Source organism: Chaetura pelagica, unplaced genomic scaffold (assembly GCF_000747805.2).
Source record: "Chaetura pelagica isolate M959 unplaced genomic scaffold, ChaPel_1.0 scaffold191, whole genome shotgun sequence".
In the NCBI taxonomy this organism is placed as follows: Eukaryota; Metazoa; Chordata; class Aves; order Apodiformes; family Apodidae; genus Chaetura; species Chaetura pelagica.
In genome coordinates, this window is record NW_009952440.1 from 2,562,335 (window position 1) to 2,574,005 (window position 11,671).

An 11,671-nucleotide genomic window follows, 5' to 3' on the forward strand; every position below is an offset into this window, starting at 1 on the left:
CAGAAGTTACTGCTCCTGTGTCAGGGAACACAGACCCTGAGTACCCCAGTGCAATGAGGGGTAACTGCTGTATGGAGTGTGTGCTCCCTTCAACCATGGCACTAAAAAGGCAATAATACAATAATTACAGTAATTTTGCAGAAAAAGACATCTCAGAAATAGCTAGAAAAAGGCAGTAACATCTTACTTCACTGCAAAAACCCAAAACTCATCCATCAAAGCCCTAGAAGAGATGCAAAGGAAGATTCATACAACACTCAGGCAGCCCTTGATTTTGCACACAGGTTAGTACAAGATTTATAGATAAAACTCTTGGTAAAGCTGACAGGAAGTACAGCACAGAAGATAAGCCCAGGCACCTGGGAATCCCAGTGCACAGACAAACTGACATTCCTGCAACAGAAATGAACAAACTTAAGGAACAAGTGTCTGCAAACGTCAAAACACAACAACAAAAGATGGTTTCCAGTGACCATGTAGAGAAATGACACAGCCTCCTGGTAGAAAAAGGTTTCTAGCAAAGTTTCCTTAAAAATAGTGCAGACACTCTTGATATCTTTTCTTATATTAGTAGTTTTACCCTTATTAAACGAAGTACTGTCTGAAAATTGAATGAAATTTTAAATCAAGTAAAACCCAATAAAAATAGAAGAACATTGAAATCTGTGCAAAAGCTCCTCTGACTCTTGGTCATTATGTAAGATGCGATGCACATAAGGCTCTCCCTCACCTTGAAAAAACAACCTAACAAAACCCACTTCCCCAACACTGCAATTTCTGTATTTTTCCTCAAAGGAAAGGAAAGCCTGGGCCATTTCATCACCAAACTACTAAATGAGTTATAAACACTTTCTGTGTAATTCACTGACTTTATCCTCAACACCATGAATTCCTGATCATGGGCTGCAGAAGTGGAAGTTTAATGTAAGCCCAGTTCTGCACAAGGCAGTTTCCTGGGATGGTTGCACAAACACAGTAGTTATGAAAAAGCCAACGTGTGCCAGGTGGTGGAATCAAATTCTCCAGTATCCACAGAAAAAAAGGACAAAAAACCCGACAAGTTAAAGCTCAGACCTGAGTCTAATGAACAGTGCAGAAACAAATCTGTGGTAACATTAGCAAATGGCCTGGTCACAGACAGGTGGCTGATAAAGAAAACATAAAAGGCTGTAATTTTAAGGTTTTAACTGAAGAAAAAGACTGGGGTTTTCTGCAGTTAGAGTAGGCTAAAGCTGAGCTATTCCTCACATGAGTACTGACAGTGAAGATGGGGACAACTGTTCTTGAAAAAGGTGTCTTTGGAGGCATTTCCTTCGATTCCACAGCACATTCAAACAATGCAAACCTCAGAAAAGCAGCTTCTGTTTTGCTGTCATGGTGCTTACGTGATACTGGAGGGTATTACTGCGCAGTTGTGCAGGACTAATGATCTTGGTTCTCTTCTCTAGCATATTATTTTACCTGTTTAGTAAGTTCCAACAAAGTCACAGAAAAATACAAAGCTTGAACTACACCTGCAGTAAATTATAAACGTTTTATTAATCAGTTAGCTCACCTGGACATTCTGAACAGTACCCGACTCCTTTAAAGTCAACTGGATTTTTCATGTAACCAGGACAATTAAGTCAAAGGACCTGGCTGAAAGGTATCAGCAGACACAAAGAAGCACTGGTAGATAAAATGATTTCACAAAGAGGTGACAGAATTTATAGCTCCTAAACAATGTTTTAAGTACAAGGAATAGATCACTGACAGTGTGTAAAGAAAACCAACAAAAAAGACAGCAACAACTAGAGTAACACAGACCTGCCACAGATCCCTGTTTACAACATAAATAACTGGCTTTCATCTCACCTTTAGTGCTTTATTGCCAGTCCCACAGTTAACACATCTTTCCATAGAATAAGTGCATTGGTACGAAGATGGGCATGAAAACAGAGAAGCAAATTCAAATGAACGTCTATAACACCTGAGCAGAGGAGCACAAAAAGAGCTGTGCTGGGAAAGGAGAGTGGTGCTGGTGGTTGGTGAGGAAGAAGGGGCAGAAGGTGCCCAAGCAGAAGTTTCCCTGCAGCCCATGGCCAGATGGCAGCTGTGCCCCTGCACTCGTGGAGGAACGTGGGGGAACATTCCCTGAAGGAGCCAGGAGGGGTGAGCTTGGCCAGTGGACTTGGATGTTGTGGCCAGAGCATTTGCTGCCAGTGGACTCTGATGATGCAGCTTTGGAAGCCCCCGGAGCCAGGGGAGGTGCCTGTTCCCTGAGCAGCCCGTGACTCTGTGGGAAGCCCAGGCTGGAGCAGCTCCGGGCCTGGTGGGAAGGACTCATGAAGGAGAGGTTCCTGGAGGACTCTCTGCCATGGGAGGGACCCCGTGGGGAAGCAGGGCAGGACTGTAAGGAATCCTTCTTCCTGAGGAGGAAGGAGCAGCAGGAACCACCAGCCTGTGACCTGACTCTAAACCTCATCCCCATCCCCCTGTGCCACTGGGGGGAAGGAGGGAGAGAAACCGGGAACAAAGGGATTTGGGGCTGGGAAGAAGGGAGGGGTGGGGGTAACATATGCAAACCCTGCTCTGTGTGTCTGTGTCCTGTGTGTGTTTGATGAGTGTGAAATTAAATCATTATTTTTCCCCAATGTGAGTCTGTTTTGCGTGGGACCTTAATGGGTGAAGAACCCTCCTTGTCCTTTGTCTCAACCCATGAGCTTTGTCCTCATCCCAGAGTGTGTGTGTGGGGAGCTGAGTGAGTGGCCGTGGGGCTGTTCCTTTGTTGTGGTGTTGGGCTCAAACCAGGACATGATACTATAAAAAATGTGCAAGAACCAAAAATAGCTGTATTTAACTCTTCAGTACTAACAGCCTGTCCAGTGTTGTGTAGAACATTACAGTTAAAAAAATGCATGTGAGAGGAATGGGAAGAGAAGTGCAAGAAAATGTCAGGGTATTATCTCTTCACAGAATCAGATTTAATTTATAAATCAGAATCTCCTCTGCCACTGTGGAAAAAAAACCACCACATTTTGTACTGTTTGGCAGAAGTCAACACACAGTCTGTGTGTTTCAATCTGCTCAGATTTCAATATCTGCATTTATTTTCAGTGATGCAGAAGTAAGAGAGCTAAAAAAAAAAAGCTTAAAATTCAATAGACTGGAGTTTTCCTGCAGTTGACCAACAGGGTTGCACTGATTTTTAGTTCTTCCCAAGGGAAAGTTCAACTCCTGAAAATTGTTGAGATCACAACGGCAGTTACAAAGATGCACAACCCAGGCAAAATGCAGAAAATAACTGCATTGTCACAAAAATGTACAATTTCTGCTCTAAGTACTAATCACTGCACATCTATTTCATTCTTAGAGCCTCTGGCTTTCAGAAAGGGTGCAGCAGAACATTTCAACTCCTGTTAAAATGTAGATTAAAACTCCTGAAAGAGGCACCACCACTTCTCTATTTTACAAAGCACCGTATCTCTTTTAATGCAGCATCTGATGTGTTGCTCACTGTAATCCACTGCTGTGCTTTTTGTACATTCCTCTTCATTCTGGGGGTTCTGTTTGCCCCAGAACCTCCTGCAGTGCAGCTGCAACTCCAGCCCAGCCTTCCCACAAGCCAAGGACTGTGCTGCTGGTGGCTCAGAAAACACGGAGGAAAGATGTGGTGTGGAATGCATAATTAACACACTGCAGAGAACCTGGTTAGTTTTCACTTGGTATAAATAACCATTCCTCATCCCTGGAATGTGTAGTATCATGGATCCGACTCCTCACACCTAGCAAACAGAATCTTTTGTTGTCTAGGAGTGAGAACAAGACCAGCTGCAATGGCATTAAAAATGGAGTGTATCAAGAGGAGCCATGAAACACCACCTTTGGCAACTGCACAGCTTCATATTTAATGCAGTCTTGACTCTTGCCCTCCTCTGCAAAAAAGAGGGTTTGGTAAAGATGGAGTGTCCCACTGTTTTGCCAACTTTATGCTTTATCAAAGGGTCAGGGTCAGCACAAAGGACACAAACACCCAATTAAAGAAGTTAGCTTATTTTTACTGGCTAAGGTTAAAAATGATACAAAACCCACAACAAACACACACTACATTTGCTAAAAACAAATACACCCAACTAAAATACTTCCAGCAAAGTTGGGGCAAAACACAGCAATGCATCTAATCATTACTACACAGCACAGGAAGCAGCTCTAGTGATGAAGAAAGGGACATCACCAATTGCCCTTCATATGTCCCCATTGCCCAGGCCAGTAGTGGCTGGGGAGCCCCTGCTGCAGGGAGGGTCTGGAGAGCCCTTCCAGCAACTGGGAAATCCTACACAGTGTGTCCACTCCTAGGGGAGGTCTCCAAAAGTGGCTGCAAGAGGGTCCCAGCTTTCTAATGCCAGATCAGCAAGCCAGAATGACTTGCATATTGTTGTGCAGAAACATCTGCTGGTTCCTCCCCCGACCGAGACCCAGAGCCCAGACTGCAGTTGGTGGGGTTCCCTAAAATACTGTGCCTAGACATGTTATCAGCAAAAGCTCTATTTTATTAGTCTGTTCCACACAAGTTACACAAGAGATTTCTAGACACTTCATCAGTGGTGGTCTAAAATATGGTGGCTAAGCACAGAAGATCCTCAAATATCCTCAATAGGGGTTGTCTTCAGCATAAGAGGTTTGTGAGTGATAGTTTGTACTAATAATTATACCACAGAAGTTAATCACCATAAAGGTTAATAACTATAAAATATAGAGGGTTCATCAATGCTGGCTTGGACCTAATGTCCAAACCCTGGCACTTCACCCACAGGCTCTGGTTTACAGAAAACCTGTGAGTAGCAAATTCCTTTGGTCCATGAGTCTCTGCTGGGGCCATTTTCCCTTTTATACATTTGCAGGGAAGAAATACTAGAACATTCAGGTAACTTGAGTAGCCTGTACTACATACCAGTGGGTGCATGAGTAATTATAAATGTGACGAGTAATTAACAATTCTGACCTATTAAAGAAGGCATTCAATTTCTATTTGAGAAGCCTTTCAATAAAGTGTTATATATAAATTTCTTCAATGATCACAGCTGTGTTCTATAAGATCAAAATTATTCTGGGAAGGAAAATGCATTTCCCTAAAGAAGAAATCTTCATGTCTGAAGAGATTAAGTATTGTAAGGTTGTCTGCTTTGTATTAATCATTCTACACCTATGGCTTTTTTGAATTCAGAATTTTGTGGCTCTAAGATGTCATAATAAACCCTACTTTTATCAAAGTTTTCTCGGATGTAAAGCAAATCTTCTACAGAATACACATCTTCCTTTCCTGTCCAAACAGTGAGGCTGTATCTGTATTAAAAAAAAAAAAAAAAAGAAAACAAACGAACAAACAAACAAACGAAACCAAAAAAAGAGAAAGATAAAAAAAAAGTTATTATCCTAAGATTAAGCATGTAAGACAGAAATTCTAAACTCCTGAAACTATTCAGAACTATGGTACCTTGATTTGAGGAACACAATTATATACAAAAAATGTAAATTCCCTTTCGATTTCAAAGTTAAACAGTTTTGAACTACCAGAATAAACAGTTTTCTATGTTCCTGCCCTCCTCACCCTCTACATCCAGGCAAGAAATCACTCTCTGCCCTGCATTCATGCTACAACTGACAGCACTGACAGTCTCCTCTATCTTGTCATTACAGTGACTTCATGTTCCTGGGAAAGGAAATTGCTGGATCACAGCGTCAGAAACAGGCATGATCAAACACATCCCAGTTTGCACACAGGGTGCTAAAATACTTGCTACAGAGACTAGCTAAACAAACCTCTAATTGACAAACTGAAATCTGCAGAGGTCTATTCCTTCGACTAATTTTTTTTCCTCGTCACAGAGGTAAGTCACACAACTTGTCTCCAGTCACCTCACAAGGTGCTGCTAAGGCTCCTCTTGCTAGAATGCCCCAAAGAGGACAGCAACATTTTTAAAATGGACAATCCTTCACCACCCAGAACAAGTTATCTGTAGCCTGGCCCTTGTGTGAACACAAGACATACTCGTAACAGTATCTTTAAATTAATTTCCCAGTTTCAAATGTTTAATTCTAATTTATCTTTCAATTCATCACTATAAACAAAGAAAGAAGCACTTCATTTTTTTTTCCACCTGTTGTCTCTTAATTTCTTATATATTTTCCATGCAAATCACTGTCTTAATTTGTCTGTCTTGGGCTTTGACCTTGCTTAGTGCTTAAGGAACAACTTTACTAAAGTGTCAGTAAATGCAGCAGGTGAGAGAGGAGTAAAAGAGAGTATGTACAAAGCAGGTTGTGTTCTGTTACATGTAAATAGTATTTTTCTATAATATGGGTTTCTAAGAACTATTTTTGAAAGGAAATATTAACTCAGTGTTCGGAAATAACTGGATGTATTTCAAGAACCTAAGAAAAATTAGCTTTGTAGCACACCCACTAACTGCCAACTTAAAAATCACCTTTAATGTTTTTATGTCACATTATTACAGAAAAGATAAATACTGAATCCAATGAAAAGTATCTATAAAATGTAAGTATTTAAATTTAATTAACTCCAAATTGCAATGTGCAGCTGCTTGGTCTATTTAACTACATTAGTCTTACTAAATTTTTATAGTGCAACTGGATCACAAATCTACACAAGATTCACTACCTGTAACAAGTAATTTTAAAAGAGGCTTTTGGAATTTTACCATTTTAAAGAAATTAATAGTCATCACTTCTGCATGCTTACACAATGTAAGAACTACAGGGACAACCTGGAAGGATTTTCAACATAACTGGGGTAAGTGTGTACCCATAACTGTACTATATTTAAATATAAACAATTATGTGCCTTTGTCATAAAGACAGCTAAAAATTAAGGCTCTCAAACTTACCTGTCAGACTGTTGCACTAACCAGCACAGCTCAGATATTGATTGTCGTACTAATGCTGCTCTCACAGGGAAAGTTACAGGCTGGGGAAGTGGGTTGCATATCTGAGCCATTTCTTTCACCATCATCCAATCATATCCTACAATAAAGACCATTTGATTAAAAATAATTCCTCACAGATACAAACTCTATGAAGACACAATAAATTCCAGGGTGGCCAGGCTGCAGGGTTATACAAGAGCAAGCGTGGGTTTTGTTAGAATGACATAACTCTAACATAAAACTGCTGAATCATTATAAACAAAAAAAATATCACATTGTCCCAGAAGAGAAAAGCAGTACCAATCTGGAAAAATAAACATATATTAAAAATCTTTTATTTTTTTTAATTGCAGGGGTTATTTTACATAAAGCTACAGAATGTGACATTTTCTAACACTCAGGAAACTATGTCTGCTCTCTCCCTAAAAACCTGCATTGCCACTGACTTCATCATGAACTAGTTTTAACTTGACAATGACCCTTAAAAAACAGGAAGGTTTCAAAAAATTTAGACAGAATGCAGCAGAACACTGTAAGAGAAAAGCAGGATGTGAAATGTGCTGGACTTTTAAAATGCTAAAATCAAGCCATCTAAAACACATCTAAAGTACCTGCTGTTGTGACTTAATACAAGCACCGAACCTAGTTAAAATTCCTTATTTCTTACAGGCTATGAAAATCATAGCAACAACAGTAACAACAGTTTTTTTAATCAAGTACACCAACTAGTAAAATAATTACTCTTACAGTCAGCATTATTTTCAAACTGACCAGGTGGCACAGAACTTCTGTTGAATCAATTACGAAATGAAGCAAACAGACTGTGCAGTGTAAGAATGAAGTCTTCTACCTTTACCTTCATTGTGTTTGTCAGGGTGCCAGCCAGTTGTCCACCCCAGGGATAAGGTTACGTTTGGGAAAAAGGAAGTGACAGTGTGAAGGAACAATTCTGCATCCACTCCAGCATTATCTGTGTTCGGTCCTGGCAGGATGTCTGCGTTGATCCAAACAGGCCTCCTCAGGTGCTGCTTCACGCGCTCGAGGAGCTCCAAGGAAGGTCGCACGGCGCCCAGACTGTACCAGCAACAGGTGGGGAGAGGAGACACCTCGCTCAGACTAAGGGTGGGAAATGTGCAGTGCAGATGTAGGAGGTCACAGAATCGCAAAATGACAGAATGGGCAGGGTTGGAAGGGACATCATCTGGGCCAACCCTCCTGCTAGAGCAGGATGCCCCAGATGGGGATCACAAAAACGCATTCAGGAGGGTTTTGAATGTCTCCAGGGATGGAGACTCCACAGCCTCCCTGGGCAGCTTGTTCCAATGCTCTGTTACTTTCACAGTAAAGAAGTATTTTCTTATATTTAGGTTAAATCTGGTGTACCAGTTTGTGCCCATTGCCCCTTGTTCTGTCACTGGACACCACTGAGAAGAGTCTGACTCCATCCTCCTGACACCCACCCTGTAGCTACTGAGATCCCCTCTCAGCCTCCTTTTCTCCAAGCTGAGCAGCCCCAGCTCTCTCAGCCTTTCCTCACAGGGCAGATGCTCCAGATGAAACTGCATATATTAATGAAATTGTCCCTGTAAGCCAGACAGAAGTGCTAAGCACCCCTTCTCCCATCAGGTGATTAATCCTGCTGGTGTGAAGTGCTATAAGCCTCGTGTCTCCCTGCTCCCAACGCAAACTGCCTCATGGCTCTCACCTCACAGCTCTTCCAACGTGTAACCTGCTAAGACTTGGATGTTATTGAACACTTAGGAAGGATTTTAATAAAGGAAGCAACTGCAAACTCAACACTTTTGTTTAAATTAGACCACTGGACTGAAGATACCTGAAACCCACAAATACTATAATGAATTTAAGTGTATTTATTATATTTTTATGTATCCATGAAGTTTATATACTATCTAAAGACTAAAACTAATATTTTCCACATGTCAACAGCACTTAAGAGTGGTAAGGCTTTTATGACTATTTCAGATCCAGTTAACAGACTGAAATGACCTTCCTATCTGTGTACGATGGTGCAACCATACTAGGAGAATAAAATCGAAAAAGCGGACATTTTCAGGCAAATAGATTGAAAGGGCACCCATCTGAACATTTAACCCGTGGTAGTGTTTGCTCCCACAACTCAAAAGTGTGCCAGGAGGAAGTCTTCCCATCAGTGTTCACCCTGAACTCATGAAGCATGAGGTGCAGTCACTGCAGCAACCAATGCTGTGCCTCTTGCAAGCATTTAACAAAGTATCTTGAGTCACATGTCCTCACTGTTCTCTCACATGGAAAAGCGTAGTTACACGACAAAAAATAACCTCTCTCTATCCTAACAAAACTTTCAAAGCAGCATTAGTGTGGAAGGAAACCTGGAGTAATGGGGAAAGGCACCAAATGCCAAGAAAATACGTACTCTTCCTCTTGCAGAAAATTAATTAACATTCTGTATAACATTCAGGAACTCAGCGCTCATATCAGAATTGTGTTCTCCTTCCTAATAGCAAGAACCTGTGTTTTCTCCTGTGAGTTGTCAAAAGCTCTGAATAAACCATCTTCCAGCTTTTCCTCAATATCTTGCAGTGATCTGATGGAGAGCTGAGCCTACAGAGAATTCTTCATGCAGTTCTGCAAGGTTAGCTTCCCTTTTCAGCATCCTAAACTGGCCCTTTGGGTGCCACAGGAGCACCAGGAAAAGGAAGTGGAAGACAAGGAGAGGAGCAGGGAGAGGATCTCAACTGCTCCAGCTTACATGGATACAAACCACAGGCTACACGCCCCACAGATGCCCATCTGAGAGAAAGAGAGAGAGAAAGACAGAGAAAGAGAAAGACAGAGAGAATGAAAGAGAGAGAGGAAGGGAGGAAGAGAAGAAGAGAGGAAGAGAGGGAAAAGAAAAAGCTTAGGGAAAATAAAGATATTCACACTGCTATGAACTGATGTTTCTAAATTATTATGAACTTCAGCAGACTAAGAACAGGAATCAATTTTTCAGCAAGCTTCCCAGAAGCTCCATGAAAAGCCTGCACACTTCCATTTCCTTCCCATGCTAGAGAATGACACCAAAAAAGCTGGATGACAGCAGGAGAAACCTGACCTGTGTGCTGCCAGGCAGGAAACCCAGGGGACTCAGCCCCACTTGCAGCTGGGAGCCACTGCCTGACTCCCCAGTCAGGAGGTTGTCTTTCCAAACTTCTTTGCACAAGCAGGAACTGATAGGACCTTCCTAGATAGGCACTACCACTTCAGATTTGCTGATGGGAAAACTGGGCTCAAGAGTAACTCAGTAATTAATTCTGTGAATATGATATAATTATGTGTAATTCCAACCAGTTCTAAAGCTTTTGTTCTTTCAATGCATTAGCAAAACTCATTATGTTTCACTGCATTTTCTGTTCAGGAAGGAATGTGTTACATGAAATTGCACAGTAAGAAAAAGTCTACTTGTAAAATTGCTAACTAGTAAGAATGCAAGCCATATAAATATGTTTTTGCCTTGAGATACCTCTTAAAATCCAGCTTGATGCCTTTGTCTGTGTTGACAATCTCTTCTAGCCATTCCTGCAATGTGTTGTCACTGTCTGTTTCAGGTGGATGAGCCATGATTGGGTCTCCATTTCCTTCCTTGCCACCACGAAGAAGAACATCTGCTTCTATCATGTGAACATCACCTGTTGATTAAAAAAATGCACGTTCTAACAAACGCAAATCCAACAGTTTCAGGGTCACAATTACAAGGCAACTCTTTCTACCCTGCCTTTTAGAGAAACGCTGATCAGATAATTTTAACAGTGGCAGAGACTGAGTCTAATTCTCAAAACTGACCAACCCACCTCAGCCAAAACCTCAAAAAGTCAGCCAGACAACCAGAAACATCTGCTAGGAAAATGGGAGCTGAAACACAAGTGAGCTTGGTCTGTGCTTAAGTAGGCTGTAGAAATTAAAACAAAACAAAAAAGCTAGATCATTGTAAAATGCCATTTGTATCTCTTGCTCTTCTTAATGCAATCACAATTTTCTTGTAAAAGCTCATGAAAATATTAGAAGTGTGGGCAGGCTAAAACCTTTTATTTTTACCAGAATCTGTCAACCTCTGCCTGGACAGAGAAGGAAAAGGACAAGAGAGGAAGACATTTGCTTGCATTTTGTTGTTGTTGTTGTTTTTCTTAAATTATTTATTGCTTAAATTAAATCACCTGCCTCTCTTGCAAAACTCAAAACAGTCCAAAAAGGCCTAGAAGATCCATCCACATAAGGTCAAAACTACCTGGGGATCCTGAACCGTTGCAGGAAGTTTGCACAGAAGCAGTCTGAAGTGCAGCCCTGACCAGGCTGTCACAAGCACCTTTCCATGGGAGGCAGGATTTTCCATGAGGTCCTTTCCAGTCTCTGGTTTCCAGAGTGGACACACAAACAGATGTGTCAAGGGTGACCTACCATGAGCATAAAGAGGAGAGCACAGGGCAACAGGACCAGTCCTGCCCAGGCTGGTGGTCTGGGGAGCTGTGGCCTAATCTCTGTAAACACTGAAGTTGGTTTAACCTGGATCCTTTTGTGTCCCCCGTGAAATATGAAAACTGAGCAACACTCCAAACAGGCTTGGATGTGTGAAACCATAAAACTCCTGTGGCTCTGGTCTGCAGGCAGGAGATGCAGGCAGGAGGTTGGTTCACCTGAAGGTCTGACAGGACAGGAGGGTCTGACAGGGCAGGGGGGTCTGACAGGGCAGGGGGGTCTGACAGGACAGGGGG

The 11,671-nt window shown here is 41.7% G+C and overlaps 1 protein-coding gene across 1 annotated transcript in view; it reads right to left on the bottom strand.

The window, feature by feature from the left end:
- Positions 1-5,171: 5,171 nt before the first annotated feature.
- FAM151B (family with sequence similarity 151, member B) overlaps positions 5,172-11,671 on the bottom strand; it is an 8,051-nt gene continuing 1,551 nt past the window's right edge. Inside the window, exons 2-5 of the mRNA XM_010008415.1 lie at positions 10,426-10,591; positions 7,780-7,997; positions 6,885-7,020; positions 5,172-5,322 (exon numbers count right to left, since the gene is read on the bottom strand). Coding sequence (XP_010006717.1) covers positions 5,172-5,322; positions 6,885-7,020; positions 7,780-7,997; positions 10,426-10,591 — 671 coding nt within the window. The remainder of the gene's footprint in view (positions 5,323-6,884; positions 7,021-7,779; positions 7,998-10,425; positions 10,592-11,671) is intronic.